This window comes from Cyprinodon tularosa, unplaced genomic scaffold (genome assembly GCF_016077235.1).
Source record: "Cyprinodon tularosa strain WSP-4 unplaced genomic scaffold, ASM1607723v1 ctg1066, whole genome shotgun sequence".
NCBI classification, from domain to species: Eukaryota; Metazoa; Chordata; class Actinopteri; order Cyprinodontiformes; family Cyprinodontidae; genus Cyprinodon; species Cyprinodon tularosa.
This window is the reverse complement of record NW_024037856.1, coordinates 179,579-202,977: the sequence shown is the minus strand read 5'-3', so window position 1 is coordinate 202,977 and position 23,399 is coordinate 179,579. Positions and strand designations below refer to the sequence as shown.

General features: G+C 45.4%; 1 protein-coding gene across 1 annotated transcript; it reads right to left on the bottom strand.

The window, feature by feature from the left end:
- Nucleotides 1-980: 980 nt before the first annotated feature.
- dglucy (D-glutamate cyclase) lies at nucleotides 981-15,157 on the bottom strand (the record flags this gene model as incomplete). Its single annotated transcript, XM_038288001.1, has 13 exons — nucleotides 15,119-15,157; nucleotides 14,982-15,050; nucleotides 7,008-7,170; nucleotides 5,532-5,685; nucleotides 5,261-5,347; nucleotides 5,051-5,192; nucleotides 4,044-4,194; nucleotides 3,847-3,969; nucleotides 3,578-3,769; nucleotides 3,184-3,301; nucleotides 2,169-2,311; nucleotides 1,994-2,093; nucleotides 981-1,129 (listed from the first exon to the last, which is right to left on the bottom strand). Coding segments are annotated over exons 1-13 (1,630 nt in total), but the record flags the coding sequence as incomplete, so codon positions are not given.
- Nucleotides 15,158-23,399: the final 8,242 nt, after the last annotated feature.

The window sequence follows — 23,399 nt, the reverse complement described above, 5'->3', positions numbered from 1 at the left end:
GCTCCTCAAGGGAAAGAGACACTCATACACTGGGTGGCGCTAGTGCCTTTTCTTTAAGCCCCATCACCAACAAACAAGTTGAGTGTCTGGTAACTAGTAGCAACCTGAAATACGCTGAGAAAACAGATTACTGAGGTGAAATGGAATCTGCTACGGCACTCTTGCCGTCTGTGTACGCCACAGGTCGGTATCGCGTGTGTGTGTGTGGGTGTGTGTGTGTGGGTGTGTGTGTGTTCTCATTTTTGTTAAGAGGCTGAAAAGTAACTTTCTAGAGCATAGACTACCTCCATCTAGTGATGTCGGTCTATTGATTTTGATGTATTGATTGAAAATTGTTCATTATTATCTTGGTTAATTAACATCTAATGTTAACTGTACTACATTTTATAGCAGTAGGGTAAAATGCTTGTCTTTGTTAAAAAGACTGTATTGACTGTAAAGACTGTCTTTTACATCAGCCTGTTTTCAGGGCCTTTTTTTGGCTACATATTTGTTATTTTTTGCTACATGCCTCCCCATCTTCTTGCCATATGTTTCTATGGCATAAATCAGTATCTGTGACCTGTTTTCATAAAAAAAAAAAAGAACATTGGCACAAACCTAGCCTGTATGTATTTTTTGTATGTCATCGAGAGTATTTAAATGATTTTCAATCAGGAAAAAAATGTGCGATTAAAATGCGATTAATCGCGAGTTAACTTAGGCATTGATGCGATTAATCGCGATTAAAAAAATTTTAATCGATTGACAGCACTAAAAACCACACTTAAAAATATAAAAGCCACTGAATAGGTGAAGTAGCTTTACAAAATAAAAGTGTCACAAAATAATTGTCATGAAATAAAAAAATAATCCAATAAATAAATTAAGTAATTTTCTTGAAACAAAATAAGATAAATATTGTACCATATATTTTAATTCACAGGAATGTTTATTGACAAATTATTTCTTTACCTCTTTAATTTTGAAAGAACCTTTACCTGTAGTTGTAATTCCAAGAATGTTCCGAGCAGCGATGAACAGGTCGTCTATCGGATCAACCAGATGTTTGATGTTCACTTCTCTCATGTTGTAATAATTTCCATCCTCAGCCCGGCCGCTGCGCTCTATCGCCACCAGGTGGTCGAACCTGGCAGAAACAGGTTTTCATTTTCAGGAGTTCAGGAGGAGTGAAGACCAATTAGCAGGGAAGGAGGTGCAGGAGGTGGAGAAGGTGGTGGTGGAGGAGCAGGAGGAAGTGGAAGGGGAAAATGTGAAAAACTAATCACATTTGCTGTTTTCTTAGACTTATTTTCTCAAAATGTTTTTGTCACATTTTCTTTTCATATTTTATTTTTCAAATCTCATTTTATCTTATTTCTAAGAAGTTTTTTTATTTTTCAGATTGAGATCTTTGAATTTCATTCTTTTCTAATTCTGATCATATTCTCTTTACTTCCGGGGGGCTTTCCTCTGGAATGAGGAAATTTGTAAAACTATCTGAATTTAAAAAATACAATTTTAAAACACGTAAAAAGTTAAAAAATATACAACTTGGGAAAAAAATTCTTCAATTTAGAAACATGGCAGTTTTTTCCAACTCTGTCACTTATTCTGTTATTTTTATAGACCTTTTAAGATAAAAAGTTTAGTGACCATTTTTGCTGTAATCCTCTTCGCGGGCGCTCTCCCTTTTTCCTTCAAGTTCAGGTCCTCTAGCAGAGGCCTGGGAGCTTGAGGGTTCTGCACAGTATTTCTATATAGTGTATATATATATTTTATACATATATATATATATATATGTTTCTTCAGTAATGTCTTTCAAAGCTCTGATGTCACAATCCATCGATTCAAAGTGAAATACGCCGCAGTGCTGAGGCATCCTTCTTCTGTTCTGGTTAAACCAGCAGGTTAAGGTAGCAGGTCGACCTTCCCAAGATGGCGCCCGTAATTCCTGCGCCGCTACAGTCAATACAGGGTCTACTCTTATATGTATGTCTATGTAACATCTGACCTGGGCTTCCTGGGGTTTCCATGGTGACACAGGAAGTGCAGAGCGGAGTCAGGGCCATGGTCTTCATAGGTGACCAATGGGATTGCAGCTTTGAGGACCCCTGGTGGACAATAAACGTCACATCTAGTGTCACCTTTAAATCTGAACACCTGATGATGATGATGTGAAGGCTCACCTGTCCTCACTGCTTCGTCCACCAGAGCGCTGTTCATCTCTGCCGCTCTGCTGTCCGTCAAAAACGTCACCTGTTTTCCTAGAGACAACAACATGGTTGCTATGGCGATGGCTCCAGGTGGACCATCAGTCTCATCAGGAGGGCTAAACAGGAAACAGACGAGAACATCTGAGGTCATGTTATCAGAGGTAGAAGAATATCCTGGTTCCAGTTGTTGATAGCGTTCTCCAGTGACGGAGATGTTAGCAGAACCCGACATTTATTCCCGACTCAAAGCATTTCAGACGTAGAACGAGAGAACATGAGCAGAGAAGGTCTCCTGACTGCTGAGGTGAGAGAGAACACAGAAGCTCTGAGACATGGAGGAGATCCATGGACCTCTAGAAACAGTTTGAACCTTTGCTTTCTGAGAAACACCTGAAGGTCAGGCTGACAGCTGAGGAACCTCTGAGGAACCTGCTGGAACATGATGGACCATCTCTGAATGGTACCTCAGTGATCTCAGGTTCTGTAGTGGTTCCTCCTGACCAGGACCAGAACCTGGTGCAGGAAGCTCAGTGAGAACTGATGGTCTGGTACCAGATGGTGGGACTGATGCTCTTTCTAAACGGCTCTGGACCTTTTTTGCTCACTGATCTTAAGAATGAAGAAAATACATGAAACAGAAAAAAAGGGGAGAAATGGATTCTGAGAAGAACCCAGAGTGTTTCTGGAGGAGAAGAAGCAACATCAGGAAGCCAATCCTGGTTTTTATGGCTAAAGGAACCAACAGGTTAGAAGATGCCTCTGCATGCTCCCCATGCAGACACTGAAGAACAGAAGTTTCACCTGGACCGCTCCGCCTTCTTCTGAAGACTAACCCAGATCTTCTCCTGAGGAACAATGCAAGCTGCAGCAAAAACAGGCTGACGGTTAATTCCTGCAGAACCTGGTGTGGAGTCATTCTGGAGCAGAACCAGAACCAGCTGAGGCCCGCCCTCTGATGACCCCTGCTGGTGACAGGTGAGCAGCTTACCTGTGCATGTAGTTTGTGGGGAACCCGGTTGTTATGGCAACAGAGGAGGCGTGGGAGAGCGCCAAGCAGGAGAGCAGGAGTTCATCTTGGACCAGAAGGGCTTTGATGCCTCTCTGACCTGCAGACACAGATGGAGAAGCTGTAACTGGAGCTCTCTGGTTCTGCTGGTTCTACTGGACCAGTGAGTCAGTGAGGAGAACCAAGGACCATGAAGACCTTGGAGGAACTAGTTCTGTTCTTCCTGTCTGGATGGATGAATGTCCACCACAGCATCCAGAGCCAACATGTTCTGATATCACAGAAGCAGACTAGAACCTCCTCCTCAGTTCTAGGAGGTTTATGATGGAAACCTTGATGGTTTTGGGTCATTTCAGACCCCCCAGTGGAGGCCTACCTGGGTCGTCCCCGATGACCCGCTCCAGCTGCCGGATCTTCTCCACCGCTGCCTTGGACGCCAGGCTGTAGAGCTGTGGGTTCTGGGTCACCTGGAAGCAGAGCGGGGTCAGCCCGGATTCTGGGGTCGGAGAGTCTGGGACGTCGGTCAGGAACATGCAGCCAGGCGAGTGACTGAATGCCAGAGATGGTTCTGAAAAAGATCCACAACAAACCGTCAGGATTCTGTGATGGTCGGACCGTGGAGGTCCAGTGGGTCACGGCGCTCACTGCTGCTCAGGATGGCCTCGATGGAAGTCACTCCACAGGCCCAGAAGACCGGAACATCGCCTGGCTGGGGCTCCACCGGGTCACCGTAGTCCGGTTTGGACAGGTCCTGGATCCCCAGGACAGCTGGACACAAACAGACAGGATGAGCTGCAGATCTTCTCCTGTCCCACAGGGTCCAGCTCTCTGGTTCCCAGTACCTGGATCTCCTATGTGAACCGGAGCTCCATGAGCCAGAGGGTTCTGGTGGGTCACCTCCACGGCTGCATCCAGGAGTCCGGCTGGGACCGGGCGCATGGTGACCACCAGGGGGCAGCAGAAGGCTCCTCTGGGAACACAGCTGACAGCCGTCTGTGGAGGAAACCCAGACAGCGGCAGGAAGTGAGGAAAGCCAGAGGCATCATGGGAAACCAGCTCCAGAACTTCCTCCCTCTGGTTTGAGACGTAGAATCCTGAGGCTTAAACCAACAGACTGAAAAAGTGCAGAATGATTTACATCCCGTCACAGATGCTTTTATCCTTTTCCTGTTGTTTATTGAACGATTGTTTACAGAAGCGTTTCTGTTTCTACTGGTTTATGGCAATTTGATGATCAATTCTATTCAGTTTATTTCTATAGCTCCAATTCACATCATGTCATCTCAGGTCACTTTCCAGTTCACCAGATCATCCAGTCAGATTGATTCAAAGTTTTCTATCTAAGGAAAACCAGCTGATTGCATCGACTCATTGACTCTTCAGCAATCCCTCACACTAAGCATGCTTGTAGCGACAGTGGAGAGGAAAAACTCCCTTTGAACAGGAAGAAACCTCCAGCAGAACCAGGCCTACACTGTGATGAACCGACTGGTGATGACGGTCCACACAGTGACATCTAGGTGTCCAGGGTCTTTGGCCCCCCCATCATCATTATCATCCTCCACCACCGTACTCTGCGTCTGTCTGCGCTATTTGTGTCATGATCTTGGCGCTGACGTCCAGTCTGATTACTAATTTCCTTCGATTGCCTAGCCCCGCCCAGTTTCTCCTTACGGTTCATGTGATCCACCTGCTTCAGCATCTATTTAACTTGTCTTCATCCACTCACCAGTGCCAGAATATTCTAACCTTTGGTGAGAGTTCTGATCCTGACCCGTTCTGCTGTTCTGAGCTGCCTGTTCCTACTACCTCAGCTGCTGCCTGGGTGGACAATGGATCTGGGTCGTACCCGGTACATGCTGACGTTCCGACCTTGCTCCACGTTCCTAACAGGGATTCCAGCTTCCTTCAGTTTTCCCTCGAAGCCGAAGCTGCAGCCCAGGTAGAAGGTGACCATGTCTGCCAGCATGTTCTGTTGCTCCGACCCGGTCCTGCTCAGACAGAGACGATCTGTTCACAGCAGTAAACAGCGGATGAGTGTCTGGTTCTGGTAACCAACCTATGCTGGTTGCTGTAGCTCTGCAGACCGGAGACGGTCTTCACCAGGCGACCTTCCTCATACACACAGTATTCAGGGATATCGGTCCTGCAGATACAGGAGGAACCACAGGTGTTTGAACGTCTCCAGTGTTCGTCAGGTGATGTAACATCCTGGACCGGTTTGGTTCCATCTCAGAACACAGAACATCCGGCAGAACTAAACTAACTGAGTTCTGTTTCACTTAGTGGTGAGAAAGAGAAACATTAGGAAAAATAATTTGGTTTGATACCTGATGTCAGCATTTTTAGCCAGAGAGGAACAGGAAGGCTCTCCTGATTGGCTGCGATACAGGAGCGGTAAGGGGGCGGAGTTACAGTGACAGAAGTCCTCAAAGTCATCAGCCAGGTGGCTCGGCAGAACCACGACGTTAGCCTGCTGGTATCCTGGCAGGAACACATTTCATGCATCAATGAACATCTGAACAGGAGGCATCACTGCTGGGATTTAATGAAGAAATGTGAAGAAATGTCAATAATTCTATAATCTGAGTCAGATTTACAGGGGGGGGGGGGGTAGACTTTCTGAGGGCGGCGTTGTAGAGATGGATGACCGCAGGCAGGAAGGACTTCCTGTAGCGCTCTGTGGTGCATCTGGGTCAGAGGAGCTCCTCTGCTGGGCCAGTGTGTCATGGAGACTCCTGTCTGCCACAGTGGTCAGAGGGTCCAGCTCCTCCCCCACAACATCACCCGCCCTCCTGATCAGTTGGTTTGGTCTGCCACCCCCAGCCCGCCCCCCCAGCATGTGACGTCAAAGAAGATGCTGCTGGCAGCAACAGACTCAGAGAACATCCTCAGCAATGTCCAGCAGATGTTAGCAGACCTCAGCCTCCTTTGGCCCTTTTTGTAGACCGCCTCAGTGTTTCTAGACCACTCCAACCCTCCCAGGTATTATACTCCTCCACAGTCACAGGGACCGCTGGATGGAAACAGGACTCACAGGTTCTTGGCTTCCTCAGATCCACTATTGGCTCCTTAGTCTTTGTCACTTTGAGCTGCAGATGGTTCATAACCATCAGCAAGTGCTTCTTGTCTGTGAACCAACCAGGATTCATAGATTTTAAACCTCACCCTGCTCAGACGTTCTATGAAACCTACTAGGCTGACTGAATAAGACTCGGCTGGCCTCTTAACCACCTTCATCCTAGAGTCATCCTCTTTTTGATAAACAGCTCTCTGTTTCCTGCTAACCACCAAAGTTCTAGTTAAATTTTACTCCGATGTTTAAGGCCTTCAATCATTCTAAGGTTCAAATGAACATATTATTTCTTAATATTAATTATTTTCATTCTTTAATTTAGCAATTGTTTCATGAAAAATTGAATAAATCTTAAACTTGTCTCACATTGGAAAGCTGCTATAGGTTTAGGCTGCTGGAGGAAATAAAGACCACTTCTCCTCCCTCTGCTAATGGTCCCAGTGCTCTCTGATTAGGCACCATCTTCAGGTCTGAAGCAATAACTTCATGTTTCATAGAAGCTGAGAGGAAACCTAAGCTGTTCTGGAGCAGAAGTGCAGTAAGAACAAATGGACAGAGCAGCGATATCTGTGGGTTCAGTAGACTGAACTAGATCCACAAACATCGGCAGGAAGTGGAGAATGAATAACCACATAGCTATAACACCCAGAGGCCTGGAAAATCCCTGAGAAGATAAGCCCAGCGGCTGCAGGAGGAAAGAGCAACGGTCAGCAGATACTACAGGTCTTACCGTGTGCCAAGCCAGTGGTGGTTCTTATTCCGGGGTGGTTCTGCCTGATTAACAACCGCAGTTCAGCTGGACTGAGATGACTTAAATTATGGACTTGATGCATATCTAGATGTGGATTATAAACTGCTGTAAGGTCTGCACTGCTGTCTGGAATCACAGGGAGCTAAAGACCTGGAGGGGAGAATGTCTGCAGCTTTCTGTTAATGTTTGAGAGGAGAGCAGACGAAGAGATTAACCTTTGGAAGAGCAACAGGCAGCAACTACTAGATCAGCCAGTAACGGATCAGCCAGTAACGGATCAGCCAGTAATCAGCCAGTAACGGATCAGCCAGTAACGGATCAGCCAGTAACGGATCAGCCAGTAATTAGCCAGTAACGGATCAGCCAGTAACGGATCAGCCAGTAATCAGCCAGTAACAGATCAGCCAGTAACGGATCAGCCAGTAATCAGCCAGTAACAGATCAGCCAGTAACGGATCAGCCAGTAACAGATCAGCCAGTAACGGATCAGCCAGTAACGGATCAGCCAGTAACAGATCAGCCAGTAATCAGCCAGTAACGGATCAGCCAGTAACGGATCAGCCAGTAATCAGCCAGTAACGGATCAGCCAGTAATCAGCCAGTAACGGATCAGCCAGTAACGGATCAGCCAGTAACGGATCAGCCAGTAATCAGCCAGTAACAGATCAGCCAGTAACGGATCAGCCAGTAATCAGCCAGTAACAGATCAGCCAGTAACGGATCAGCCAGTAACAGATCAGCCAGTAACGGATCAGCCATTAACGGATCAGCCAGTAACGGATCAGCCAGTAACAGATCAGCCAGTAATCAGCCAGTAACAGATCAGCCAGTAACGGATCAGCCAGTAATCAGCCAGTAACGGATCAGCCAGTAATCAGCCAGTAACAGATCAGCCAGTAACGAATCAGCCAGTAACGGATCAGCCAGTAACGGATCAGCCAGTAACAGATCAGCCAGTAACGGATCAGCCAGTAACGGATCAGCCAGTAACGGATCAGCCAGTAACGGATCAGCCAGTAATCAGCCAGTAACGGATCAGCCAGTAACGGATCAGCCAGTAACGGATCAGCCAGTAATCAGCCAGTAACGGATCAGCCAGAAACGGATCAGCCAGTAACGGATCAGCCAGTAACGGATCAGCCAGTAAGAGACCAGCCAGTAACGAATCAGCCAGTAACGGATCAGCCAGTAACGGATCAGCCAGTAATCAGCCAGTAACGGATCAGCCAGTAACGGATCAGCCAGTAACAGATCAGCCAGTAACGGATCAGCCAGTAACAGATCAGCCAGTAACGGATCAGCCAGTAACAGATCAGCCAGTAACGAATCAGCCAGTAACGGATCAGCCAGTAACGGATCAGCCAGTAACGGATCAGCCAGTAACAGATCAGCCAGTAACGGATCAGCCAGTAACGGATCAGCCAGTAACGGATCAGCCAGTAATCAGCCAGTAATGGATCAGCCAGTAACGGATCAGCCAGTAATCAGCCAGTAACGGATCAGCCAGTAACGGATCAGCCAGTAAGGGATCAGCCAGTAACAGATCAGCCAGTAACGGATCAGCCAGTAATCAGCCAGTAACGGATCAGCCAGTAACGGATCAGCCAGTAACGGATCAGCCAGTAATCAGCCAGTAACGGATCAGCCAGTAATCAGCCAGTAACGGATCAGCCAGTAAGGGATCAGCCAGTAACAGATCAGCCAGTAACGGATCAGCCAGTAATCAGCCAGTAACGGATCAGCCAGTAACGGATCAGCCAGTAACGGATCAGCCAGTAATCAGCCAGTAACGGATCAGCCAGTAATCAGCCAGTAACAGATCAGCCAGTAACGGATCAGCCAGTAATCAGCCAGTAACGGATCAGCCAGTAACGGATCAGCCAGTAACAGATCAGCCAGTAACAGATCAGCCAGTAACGGATCAGCCAGTAACAGATCAGCCAGTAACGAATCAGCCAGTAACGGATCAGCCAGTAACGGATCAGCCAGTAACGGATCAGCCAGTAACGGATCAGCCAGTAATCAGCCAGTAACGGATCAGCCAGTAACGGATCAGCCAGTAACGGATCAGCCAGTAATCAGCCAGTAACAGATCAGCCAGTAACGGATCAGCCAGTAACAGATCAGCCAGTAACGGATCAGCCAGTAACAGATCAGCCAGTAACGGATCAGCCAGTAACAGATCAGCCAGTAACGAATCAGCCAGTAACGGATCAGCCAGTAACGGATCAGCCAGTAACGGATCAGCCAGTAATTAGCCAGTAACGGATCAGCCAGTAACGGATCAGCCAGTAATCAGCCAGTAACGGATCAGCCAGTAACAGATCAGCCAGTAACAGATCAGCCAGTAACAGATCAGCCAGTAACGAATCAGCCAGTAACGGATCAGCCAGTAACGGATCAGCCAGTAACGGATCAGCCAGTAACGGATCAGCCAGTAATCAGCCAGTAACGGATCAGCCAGTAACGGATCAGCCAGTAACGGATCAGCCAGTAATCAGCCAGTAACGGATCAGCCAGTAACGGATCAGCCAGTAACGGATCAGCCAGTAAGAGACCAGCCAGTAACGAATCAGCCAGTAACGGATCAGCCAGTAACGGATCAGCCAGTAATCAGCCAGTAACAGATCAGCCAGTAACGGATCAGCCAGTCATCAGCCAGTAACAGATCAGCCAGTAACGGATCAGCCAGTAACAGATCAGCCAGTAACGGATCAGCCAGTAACGGATCAGCCAGTAACGGATCAGCCAGTAACAGATCAGCCAGTAATCAGCCAGTAACGGATCAGCCAGTAATCAGCCAGTAACGGATCAGCCAGTAACGGATCAGCCAGTAACGGATCAGCCAGTAACGGATCAGCCAGTAATCAGCCAGTAACGGATCAGCCAGTAACGGATCAGCCAGTAACGGATCAGCCAGTAATCAGCCAGTAACAGATCAGCCAGTAACGGATCAGCCAGTAATCAGCCAGTAACAGATCAGCCAGTAACGGATCAGCCAGTAACAGATCAGCCAGTAACGGATCAGCCAGTAACGGATCAGCCAGTAACAGATCAGCCAGTAACAGATCAGCCAGTAATCAGCCAGTAACAGATCAGCCAGTAACGGATCAGCCAGTAATCAGCCAGTAACGGATCAGCCAGTAATCAGCCAGTAACAGATCAGCCAGTAACGAATCAGCCAGTAACGGATCAGCCAGTAACGGATCAGCCAGTAACAGATCAGCCAGTAACGGATCAGCCAGTAACAGATCAGCCAGTAACGGATCAGCCAGTAACGGATCAGCCAGTAACAGATCAGCCAGTAACGGATCAGCCAGTAATCAGCCAGTAACGGATCAGCCAGTAACGGATCAGCCAGTAACGGATCAGCCAGTAACAGATCAGCCAGTAATCAGCCAGTAACAGATCAGCCAGTAACGGATCAGCCAGTAATCAGCCAGTAACGGATCAGCCAGTAATCAGCCAGTAACAGATCAGCCAGTAACGAATCAGCCAGTAACGGATCAGCCAGTAACGGATCAGCCAGTAACAGATCAGCCAGTAACGGATCAGCCAGTAACAGATCAGCCAGTAACGGATCAGCCAGTAACGGATCAGCCAGTAACAGATCAGCCAGTAACGGATCAGCCAGTAATCAGCCAGTAACGGATCAGCCAGTAACGGATCAGCCAGTAACGGATCAGCCAGTAATCAGCCAGTAACGGATCAGCCAGTAATCAGCCAGTAACAGATCAGCCAGTAACGGATCAGCCAGTAATCAGCCAGTAACGGATCAGCCAGTAACGGATCAGCCAGTAACAGATCAGCCAGTAACAGATCAGCCAGTAACGGATCAGCCAGTAACAGATCAGCCAGTAACGAATCAGCCAGTAACGGATCAGCCAGTAACGGATCAGCCAGTAACGGATCAGCCAGTAACGGATCAGCCAGTAATCAGCCAGTAACGGATCAGCCAGTAACGGATCAGCCAGTAACGGATCAGCCAGTAATCAGCCAGTAACGGATCAGCCAGTAACGGATCAGCCAGTAACGGATCAGCCAGTAACGGATCAGCCAGTAAGAGACCAGCCAGTAACGAATCAGCCAGTAACGGATCAGCCAGTAACGGATCAGCCAGTAATCAGCCAGTAACGGATCAGCCAGTAACGGATCAGCCAGTAACAGATCAGCCAGGAACGGATCAGCCAGTAACAGATCAGCCAGTAACGGATCAGCCAGTAACAGATCAGCCAGTAACGGATCAGCCAGTAACAGATCAGCCAGTAACGAATCAGCCAGTAACGGATCAGCCAGTAACGGATCAGCCAGTAACGGATCAGCCAGTAATCAGCCAGTAACGGATCAGCCAGTAATCAGCCAGTAACGGATCAGCCAGTAATCAGCCAGTAACGGATCAGCCAGTAATCAGCCAGTAACGGATCAGCCAGTAATCAGCCAGTAACGGATCAGCCAGTAACGGATCAGCCAGTAACGGATCAGCCAGTAATCAGCCAGTAACGGATCAGCCAGTAACGGATCAGCCAGTAACAGATCAGCCAGGAACGGATCAGCCAGTAACAGATCAGCCAGTAACGGATCAGCCAGTAACAGATCAGCCAGTAACGGATCAGCCAGTAACAGATCAGCCAGTAACGAATCAGCCAGTAACGGATCAGCCAGTAACGGATCAGCCAGTAACGGATCAGCCAGTAATCAGCCAGTAACGGATCAGCCAGTAACGGATCAGCCAGTAACGGATCAGCCAGTAACGGATCAGCCAGTAATCAGCCAGTAACGGATCAGCCAGTAACGGATCAGCCAGTAACGGATCAGCCAGTAACGGATCAGCCAGTAAGAGACCAGCCAGTAATGAATCAGCCAGTAACGGATCAGCCAGTAACGGATCAGCCAGTAACGGATCAGCCAGTAATCAGCCAGTAACGGATCAGTCAGTAACGGATCAGCCAGTAACAGATCAGCCAGTAACGGATCAGCCAGTAACGGATCAGCCAGTAACGGATCAGCCAGTAAGAGACCAGCCAGTAACGAATCAGCCAGTAACGGATCAGCCAGTAACGGATCAGCCAGTAATCAGCCAGTAACGGATCAGCCAGTAACGGATCAGCCAGTAACGGATCAGCCAGTAACAGATCAGCCAGTAACGGATCAGCCAGTAACGGATCAGCCAGTAACGGATCAGCCAGTAATCAGCCAGTAACGGATCAGCCAGTAACGGATCAGCCAGTAACGGATCAGCCAGTAACCGATCAGCCAGTAATCAGCCAGTAACGGATCAGCCAGTAACGGATCAGCCAGTAACGGATCAGCCAGTAACGGATCAGCCAGTAAGAGACCAGCCAGTAACGAATCAGCCAGTAACGGATCAGCCAGTAACGGATCAGCCAGTAACGGATCAGCCAGTAATCAGCCAGTAACGGATCAGCCAGTAACGGATCAGCCAGTAACGGATCAGCCAGTAACGGATCAGCCAGTAACAGATCAGCCAGTAACGGATCAGCCAGTAACGGATCAGCCAGTAACGGATCAGCCAGTAACAGATCAGCCAGTAACGGATCAGCCAGTAACGGATCAGCCAGTAACGGATCAGCCAGTAACGGATCAGCCAGTAATCAGCCAGTAACGGATCAGCCAGTAACGGATCTCCTCTGAGCTCCTCCTGGATGATGGAGGATCTTCTCCTTCCCTCTCAGGTGGAGCCCAGAAGGTTAATCCAGCCTCTCAGCTCCATCACCATTAAGGGCTGGTTATCCTCCAGCAGCAGTGTGTCGCAGGTATGATGCAGATATTTTTGATTTATGCTAAATATTGAAGGGCGGTCTGCGCTATTTTATTCCACGCCACAAAGCTAGAGGGCCAATCAGGAACTAGCTAAGATTGTGGGCGTCCGTGTGTCGGTTTGGCGAGCTTGTTCGTCGTCTACAACCCCTCATCCAACGCCGGACGACTCACAGTTCACCCGTGAGTGTTCCCTAAAGACCGGCCGCGGCGCTGCGTGTTTTGGCTTCGGGTGCAAACCAACAGACCGTCGCTCAGAGCTACAAACTAGCGCCCTGCACGGTGTCTGGGATAGAGTCAGCGGCGTGCCAGGCGTTATGGACGGCGCTACAGTTTCTGCCATTAGGAACCAAACAGGAAATACGCAGTTAGAGCGGATGTAGAATTGACCAATCAGAGGCCTCCTGTCTGCGATCACCTACAATATTGGAGAGGTGCAGCAGAGTGTCTGCGGAAAGGGGCGGGGCATATCTGCGTTAACTGCGACACACACGCAGAGGGCCTGGTTTCTGAGCATAAACCAGGCTTTAGTTCTGTTGAGATAAAATGTCAGTGATGATCCAGGAGTGACTCCCCTCTGATGTCACAACCCTGTGACAAAGTTTATGTAAGGGGCTGGCTCCTACTGAAGTTCCTGTTGGCAGTGGCCTGCGACGGGAAGGCTAGCCACGCCGGTTCTCAGCTGAAGGCTAACGCTAAGGTCTGTGCTTGCTGGACCTTTCCTACGATTCGGAACGAGCTGATCGTAGTGACCGTCTTTTCCTGCGATTCAAACCAAGTTGAATGCAGTGAAGCAAACTGAACAACGAAGCCTAATTGCTGTTTGCAGTGGAGCCGTTAGGAGCCGCTGACCGATGCCATACTGGTCCTGCCGCTCCCTGAGACGCCGCCAGCGCCAGCTAACCACCGTAGCTAAGGGAGACGTCCCGGGCTACTGTGAGCTATAGAATAGAAATGAGAAAATCCCTTTATTGTCCCACGATGGGGAAATTCTGCTGTTTACAGCAGAGAGAAGATTATAGAAAAACTGGTCATAGATCAGATTAAGGCCTGCTCTTATTATTGCATCAGATTGATCCAAATCTCTTTGGGATTTGCTGTTGGCGAACGGACAGGACTGGGGATCGGGTTTGAGCCGACAGAACCGGGCCGAAAAGTCCATTCCGCTCCATCGAACCAAAACAGTAACGTCATCCTTCCTTCTGATGGTTGATCAATGCTCTGCTGAGCTGAACTTTCTGATTCAACCGCTGATGGTTTAACAGTTTAAACTGAATGCTAACGCTCACAGGACTGGCTAGCATCATTAGCTCCCAGCTACCTCATGCTGGACTCGTCGTACAGGCCTTTGTTTGAGCTGGACCCGTCCGGACCAGAACCCCTGGGACCAGCTAAGCTAACCATTCCACTTTCAGCCTCATCGTAGTTTAATGCATTTCTAAGTCAGAATGAAACTTCACCGTTTTGACTGCAGTTAACGTCTCTGCGTCTCTTTATTCACATTTATCTGCTGCTATTTAAAGGACACTTTCAATGCATTTAGCCTTAAAACTCAAATATTCTTCAGACTTTGAACGACTTTTAAACTCGTCTTCAACTTTTGTTTACTTGTTCTTATTTTCAGTAGTGTTCAGTGTTTTGCTTATTTATTAGATATAAAACTGTGACTGTAGCTAATAAGGGTGTCATTGTATTTTAACCGGTGGTCTTTAGTGTTTATTTTACTCGATTTATCACTCCAGATTCAGTCTTCTTTCAGTGGCATCCGAATAAAAAAAGACCCATTTCTTTTGTTGGTGATTAATAACTGGGCTGATAGCCACAGTCTAAATGACTAAATGAATGAAAGACAGATGGATTTCAAACAGCCGCATTCAGGAGTCCAACCTAAGAAAACTGGTCAGAAAGCAAATTACATTTAGAATCATTCAACTTATAATTAATTAGTTTAACTCTTGATTTAAATGACCTATTATTCTACTATAACTTCCCCTCTAATCATTGAATATATTCATAATCTTCTGGTAATCTGCTCTGATGATGAAGATACCAACACTCCTCTTATTTGGAAAAAAACAAGGGAAGTTCTAAACGAATCTTCATGCAGAGAAATGAAGGATGGAGACAGAAACAGCTAAGATCTTCCTGAACATCTCCTAAAGTTCACCTTTAAACGCGGAGCAGCTTCTCCTGAAGAACCTGAGGGAACATCTGGAGCTTCTCACTGCAGGGATCATGGCTCACCTGAAGGACACAGAGAATCCAGAGGTTAGCTCAGATGTTCTTCCAGACAAACACCTTTAGCCTCCTACAGCATTAGCATTGTCCACCGGAGCAGCTGCCCTCAGCATGATGCTGCCACCACCATGTTTCACTGATTGATTGGGTGTTCAGGGCTTTTTTAGGTTCTTCCGTGTATTTGCATATCTGCTATAGAGCTGCTGCTAAACTGGAAGCTGGACTTCTGGGTTTCCATCATGGAGGACGACCATCTTCCTGCCATCAGATGACGGGATGGTCAGAGCTCTGAGGGAAACGCAGCCATTTTTTTTTAGGTCGCGTCAACGCTAAGAATTACGGTAGTAACACCTGAGAATATATTTCAAAATAAGAGCAGTAATGTGACGCATATCTACACTTTTTTTTTTACATTTATGCCTCAGTTATTTAATAATTTCTTTAGCTTTGTGTTATTTTTGTTTTTTGTCATGACGTCACATGCTTATTTTGAAACTCTTCATGTTCTCTGTTTCCTTAGTGAGAATTGGACATTAAATGTTACTTTATGCTCTAAAACTAAGTGCGTTTTTAAAATCATAAACTTTTGGTCTAGTCTTGTTATAGAAGTTCAAATATCCAAGTGAGAAAGAATTTAAAATGGCTTTTGTTCAGAATGAGAAGCAGACGGACCTTTCATTTAGTTAGCAGCCCATTTCAAACCTTCCATTATTTCCCAAATTAAAACTTCAGGATCATCCATCAATAACATGCTGAGTATCTCCAGACTGCCAGTGCAGCAGTCCGGTCCGGTCCGGTCCGGTCCGGTCCGGTCCGTTACCTGCCAGGTCCACATCCACAGGAAAAAGAACATTAAGAAGATCCGGTTTGTCAAATTAAAACCACTGATCGGTAATTCCCAATTAGAGCATCATTCTGATAATTCCCCTCAAAAGAAAAGTGTTTAATTTAATTAAAGGATGGAAAATATTTAAACATATATATATATATATATTTATATATGTACATATGTGTGTATATCCCTAACACAAGGAGGCAGATATGTGATGTTGATCAAAATATTTATTTTATTTTAAGATTAGCTTGTTTTCACATCGTTGGAAGCAGAGAATAATCCAGGTTAGAAGAATCCAAAGTCTCCTGATGACAGAGACACAGTGAAAAGAAAAGATTTTGGCAGAAACGAGTGAGTTTGAATGATGTTATAATAAATGATGCATTCATTACCTCATAATTTGCTCTGATTAATAAAAAAAAATTATTATATCACACAAGTTCTCCTCAAGCTCCAAGGAACTCTGCAGAACAAGACGGAAGGAACCGAAGGGGCGGATTGGAACAGATATGGAGCGGATTCGATACGGAGGATGTGGGATTTCAGTGTTACCCCAAAATCCCACATCCTCCGTCTCCGCTCCGCCTGCTCCACTCCAGACCTCCTGCTCAAAGCAAAGCCCACAGCCTCCGCTGTTCCTCCCGTGCTGCTCTGCTCCGACTTCCTCACAGCTCCAGGAGAGCATCAGAGATATTATTATTAAATTCTAAGGAGAAAAACATGCAGGAATTAACGCTTAATTAAATCTGACATATTAAAAAATCCAACCATCATCCAGCAGATTCTCAAATATTTTCGTATCAATTTTAGTAACAGGGATAATTAGGATCATCGATGCTTTGGAGGAACTCTGTTCTCTGCTTCCACACTCAGCATCTCTTCATTCAGGCCTGAGATTAGAAGTTTGTTTTGAAGTTGAGAGGCGCTCTCAGGCGTTCTGACTGGATTTCATGAAACTTTTAAGCCTCTCGGTATAAAATAAATATTTTGATGGAGATGAGAAATCTGCTTCCTGGTTGTTGAAAGATCAATAGTTTGCATCCAATCATTTAAACACGGTCCGTTTTTGGGAATATTGATGAATTCTGCTCTAGTCTGTCCTTCCTATGTTTTCATTTAACAAACTGTTCCTTTTCCTGTTCGCTGTGATTGGAATTGATCTGCAAATACAAAAACTAAGGCCGTCTAATGCAATGATTGGATGCAAACTATTAATCCTTCAACAGACCAGGAGGCAGATTTCTCATCTCAACCAAAATATAAACTGTCTGGGAAACAGTTTCATTGTGGATCTGTGTTCCCCAGTTATGGGAATATGTGTCTGACATCATGAGGACATGCTGAATGGAAGGATTACTGAACCGTCTCTATTATAGATCTATAATGTCTCTATAATCCATCTGATCCACAGATAAAAGTCACCATAATCTTTTATAATCTTACTTCTTACTTCCAAGCTTGGTGTATCATGGAACTGTTGAACTTTCTGCGTTTTTATAATTTTATTTTAATAATATTAATAATGTTATATTCAAATAGTTTTTTCCTAATCCACCTCATATATTATATCTGTCAGTCCTTGTATTGTGTGCACCAGCCTGTTTCTTTGTTATAAAGAAAATGTTTGGGCAGAAACACGTGATCGATGATGACGAGTTTCGGTGATGTCATATTAAACCAAGCCTTCATTTCCGTATGTTTCGCTCCTATGAGTTTGATCAGATTATCTCTCCTGCAGCTCTGAGCGCAGCCGGCCGGGAGGAACAGCGGAGGATGCGGCGCTGCTTTGCGCTCTGGATCAGAACATTTCATGATTACCTTCAGCTGGACTCTTTCTGCGACCTTCTCTGCTCTTCTTGTTTTTACGCTCAGCTGACTCCAACGTCAGGCGGGCGCGCACGCTGACGTAAAAGCGCCGTCCCCAGCCCTGCGCGCGCCCGCCGAACCCTTTCTTTTTCTAACTTTACTGAGATTCATCAAACAGGCGGGAGAAAAAAAAATGAAACAGTAAAAATTGATGGAACTTCATTAAAGTGAAAAATTAAAACCACTGAGAGGAAATGAGATCAAAGAAACAGACCGCCGGAAGTTCACGTCACCAGAACAGAATATTATTGTTGAAGATTGAATGAAAACATGACAATTTATCAACATCCCATGAATGTGTTAAATTCTTCATTTACTGCAGTAAATATGAAATAATTTATCCACCTCAGAATTCTCAGAATTATAGATATAAAACAATAAAGTTTGCTGCTGTGTTTACCTGATCAATCAGCTTCTATTTAACACAATCAGACACATCCTGCCTGTTGGCCTAGCCGCCACTCTAGATCTACATTATTTCTTCATTAAATAAAAGTGAAATAAATTAACTTTGGGGAAAATGTCAAATTTCTGACTAAAGATGTTTTAAATTAAATATGAAAGAATTCTAAAATAAAGATAGTGTTGATAATCTTATTTTATTTAGTATTAAATTAATTCATATATGTTCCCCAGTTATGGGAATATGCGTCTGACATCATGAGGACATGTTGAATGGAAGGATTACTGAACTGTCTCTATTATAGATCTATAAAGGCCTAATGTCTCTATAATCCATCTGATCCACAGATTAAAGTCACCATAATCCAGTGGTTCCCAAAGTGTGGGGCGCGCCCCCTAGGGGGGGCGCAATGCCATTGCAGGGGGGGCGCAGGAAGCGGTATGGATAAATGAAGAAAAAAAAAAAAAAAAAAAAAACTCTGCTTGCTTGACTGAGCATAATGGACAGTTGTGACACTGTAACCCAGATTTGAGAAGATCTGCAGCAACAAGCAGGCTCACTACAGCCACTGAAAAGATGGGAGGATTAAAGTACAAAGAAAAAAACTCTCAGGGAGCTGTTCAATGTTTTCACTCCATTTTGCACAGAGGCTTTTTTAATGTATAGATTATAGCAAAGTTAAATATTGTTACAAATAAAAAAAAAAGAAATATGTTTAAAATAACACAGACAACAAAGAATCCTCTTCTAATCTACATTATAGAGCTATGAAAAAAATACAGTTACACAAAAGTTTTCCACTGTAAAGATGGTGTATAGTTTGTTTTGTTGCAACCTGAAGTGTGAAATAAACTTCAGTGGAGTTTGAAAACAAAATATGTGTATAGGTTTATTATATCTGGTTGAACGATGTGTGTGCCCTGTTGATTTTCTTTTTTTTTTTTTCGGTGGTGTGTGTGTGTGTGTGGGGGGTGGGGGCGTGGACATTTTATTGTAATCCAAAGGGGGGCCCAGAAGAAAATCTTTGGGAACCACTGCCATAATCCATAGATTAGAGCGGAGACTATATAGTGAACTTTATAGTGAACTCAGTTAACTGACCGTTCAGACACATGATCACTGCTTTTTGCTCCGTTGGTCACGTAACTCCTCCTCCACCGTGCGGTGCCGGCGCCATCTTTGTTATTAGTCGCCGCTGTGATGGCTAATCCCGTAATGCTTTCCAGCTCTCCTGGCAAAGCATTCTGGGATATATCTGCTCCTCCAGTGACCATGGATGATCTACTTTTCAAGGTGCATTATGGGAAATTTTTAGTCCACTACTTTTACATCCACTAGACGTTTGGACAACCATTTAAAATGGCGTAACCACGTCATAGTGATTAGAGCGGACATTCGGACCGTCTATATTCCAGAATAGGATGTCCATCAGAATCTGAGGAAACACTAGGCCTGAGTTTAGGCTTGTCTTATAGAGCTACGCTCTTTCACCTACAGCCATACATCTTGGGACACTAGTGTGACAAGAGGAGGAGGAGGAGAGTCTATCCATCAGCACCTGCGGTGAGATGGACCCCTTGGCAGAGGACAACGCTGGACCAAGGGTGGTAGGAGCATCTGGCAGAGATCATCCTGTCAGAGTCCAGGGAAGAGTGTCTGTCTCTGGGATCATCAAAATAAAAGCTGATTCAGTGTAAAATCGCGCTACAGCTCTTTAAACTAGAGGTGAGCCATACTGGGAGTTTTTAATCAATCCGATACCAATTAAATACAGGATCAGTCTCGCCAATATCGATACTGATCACAGTTCAACAATAATAATATTAATAATGTTGTATTCATATAGTTTTTTTACTAATCCACCTCGTATATTATATCTGTCAATCTGTTGGGATCTGGAGAAGTTCCATCTTTCTCCAGCAGAGTTCGCCGTGGATCCTCCTGAGCTGAGCCTTCGACACACCTGAGGCGCATCTCATCCTTAGAGGATCCTCCAGTATATAACCGGCCTTCAGACCTTGCCTGAGTACCTTTGTTGCTTCTGTTCCCTGGTTGGATTCTAATCCCTCTTTGTCTCTGCTTACAGGAATCCAGTTTTCCCTTGTTAGCTCCAGTGTTGTGCCTGAACGCGTTCATTGAACGAAAGTTCATGAACTCGTTCATATTTTGGGCGAACGTGAACTGAACGTACTGCATTACTGCCTGATGAACGTTATTGTGAACTCGTTCATTCTGGTGTCTGTGAACGGCACGCTCTCTCAGTTCAGCTCCGTTCAATCGGTTGCCAGATTTCTATAAAGCCCTCCAGGCGAAACCCCGGCTAAATCACACCGTAAACAGGCCTTAATATGTAGCGGGAAAAACACCCAATCTGGCAACACCAGCTACCAGCGTCGTAGCCTACAGCCGCGTGCGTCATCAAAACAAAATGCAGCGTGGAAGCCACAGCAGCATGGAGGCGACCGTGGAGGCGACAAAGCAGCAGTATGATCACTTAAAACAGGTCTATGACCAGGTGGTCGGTGAGGACGATGGCAACAAGTTTGCCCGCCGGCTTTCAGTAAAAAAATCCGCACTTCAGTAACCTTAAATTCCTACCTCAGCCTGGTCCCTCAGTTTGTGTTAGTAAAATCTTCTTGAGCGGAGGTCTTCAACAGGGGATCCGCGACCCCTAGGGGGTCTACGGAGGTACTGCATGAGGGTCTGCATGGTTAGTTGATATTTTTATATTCCCCCCCTGCATTTTTCCCCCCCACTAATTGAAATGTCTTTAAATCCACATTAACATGAAATCAACACACTGTAGTAAACAGATAAATGGAGGCAGAAGATGTCTTTCAGTCATCAATGCTCACATTCAGCGACACACAGGAGCTCTTTCAAGCTGGGCACCGTTTCATTCACAACACCTGTCCCATCAACCAGGAATCAGAATCAGAAAAACTTTAATAATCCCAGGGAGAAATTAATTTCTTTACATTACTCCATCTGTAATAGAGTGACTATAGGACACAATTTCATACAATATATATAGTTAGGGGGTCCCCGCTCCATCTCGCCATCAGTTTGGGGGTCCTTGGTCTGGAAAACATAGAAGACCCCTGTTCTTGAGGGTTTTACTATCCATGTAACTTGTTTGTTAAACCTGCCTGGTATAATTTCCAGGATTCCAGGATTCCTTTTTAGTATGTATTGAAATTGAATTTCAAATGGAAAAAATTATTAAAATAAAAAAAAAAACCTTTGCACCTTAAAGACTACTTTCCTGTTTTTCTTTTAATAATTCCTCATAAAAAGACCATTCAAGCAGGACATTTTTCCTGATGTTTTTGAGAATATACTGTAGGGGTGAAAGCTGCAGCTGCTACTAGTGTGAAGTGAATGGACAGCAACAAAGCGTTAAAGCAACAATGGGGAAATGCTGTCCCCTCAATGCTAATGTAAACCCTGGTTGGATAAGGATTCAAAACTGGATAGGAAGATGAAATCTGACGCACAGTTTCAGAGTTACAACTGATAAAATAATTGCTGTCTGTGGTTCTACAGTAGGCTGTGGTGGAATTGAGCAATATATGAAAAAAAAAGAACTATGAACTAGTTCATTTTTTGGTTTTGAATTATGAACTATGAACTGAACTAGTTCATTTTAAAATGTGTGAACTGAACTTTGAACTAGTTCACGTAGAAAGAGAACTTTCCCAACACTGGTTAGCTCTGGATGAGCTTAACCTGCCGAGCCTGCCCTCTGAGCCAAACCTGAAGACTCTTCTCTGGATTCTCATGCTGCTCTGGACTAAGAGCTGGAAACCCAAAGTCAAGGTCTGCCTTCACGCTAGAAGCAAGACGCTGAAGCGGTTATCAGACTCTGCTGAACTAAACAGTCTCTGGACCCAACAGTTCCTCTCTCAAAGCCAAACCCGGACTCCTCAAGGTATCAATCAGAAACTCTCAAACTCATCTGCTCCCAGGCTAACTGAACTGTCATCCTCACAGACTCCAGTGAACCTGCCCCCAGGCCTGAACCAGTTCCTGTGTTTATTCCATGTGCTTGTGCTTAAATAAACTTGTTAAACTTTTCATCTGTCTCCGTGGTGTTCTGCATGCTGGGCTTTTCTGAAACCCATCATGACACAATCCTTAGATAATTTTGTTTGTATTGTGAGCACCTGCCTGTTTCTTTACTTCTATAAATGTCCCGTTGTGGGATAAATCAAGGATTAGTTAATGTTAGCCACTTAGATAAAACGTTTTAATGGGTTTATTCAAGTTCTTAATTAAACTTATGGCTCCAGTAATATATGACATCTAACATCTACTTTGAAAGTTCATCTGACGGTGATCACTCTTATCTACCTGGATATTCTCTGTCAGTGACGTCTGTCTATTGTGTTTATATAAGCTTGTGGTGTTTCCACTGTATTTAAGCTCAACCCATAGAGCTGTTTTTTTCCTTTACAGTTTAAAATATAACCAAACGGCTCTTTTCTGCTCCGGCGGCTCAGGAGCAGCAGCGTGGTTGTTTGTGTGCCGAGTGGAAAGAGAGTGGGCGGGGCCAGGCTGAGCCTGCTGAGCCAGTGAGGAGATGGGAGGGAGGAGCAGCAAACTGCAGTGACACAGACGGGGAGACTGGTGGATCTGCTGCAGTCAGTGCAGGAGAGAATGAAAATGATCGATCCTGATAAACGAATATTGTTTAATATCAATGCCCACGTTGGTATCGATAGTATCGATCCTTGGATTGATCCGCCCACCTCTACTTTATCGATGACCAATGTGTGGAAGTTGGAATGTGTCAGAGCAGCCTGGCCTAATTCTGGACTTGATTCTGACAGAGAATCTGTGGGAGAGCTAAAGATTAGGGAAATGGTACAGAGACCTTCCATTCTCAAAGAGCCAAAGATCATTAATGCAGATAAAAATAAGGCTGGTGGACGAAGGTGTGATGCAGCTTTAAACATTTTCCTAATTTTGGAGTCCAGAATAAATGAAATCAAAGGCCTGACCCGGTCCAAAGGGCCTGAGCAGAACTGGCAGCTTCAAACAGTGCAATGGGGGTTTGTTGGTAAGATCTGTTCCCAGAGGTCTCAGCAGAAGATGGTTCTATGGGATAAAATCCCTAAAAGGATCGTTTTTTTGGAGAGCTGCAGAACAACAGGAAGCAGAACCTTTAAGCTTATTTCCAAACCAGATTGGATCAATGCAGGTCACAGTTTGACCTTTGCATAGTCTGATATCGCTGCTGTTCAGCAGA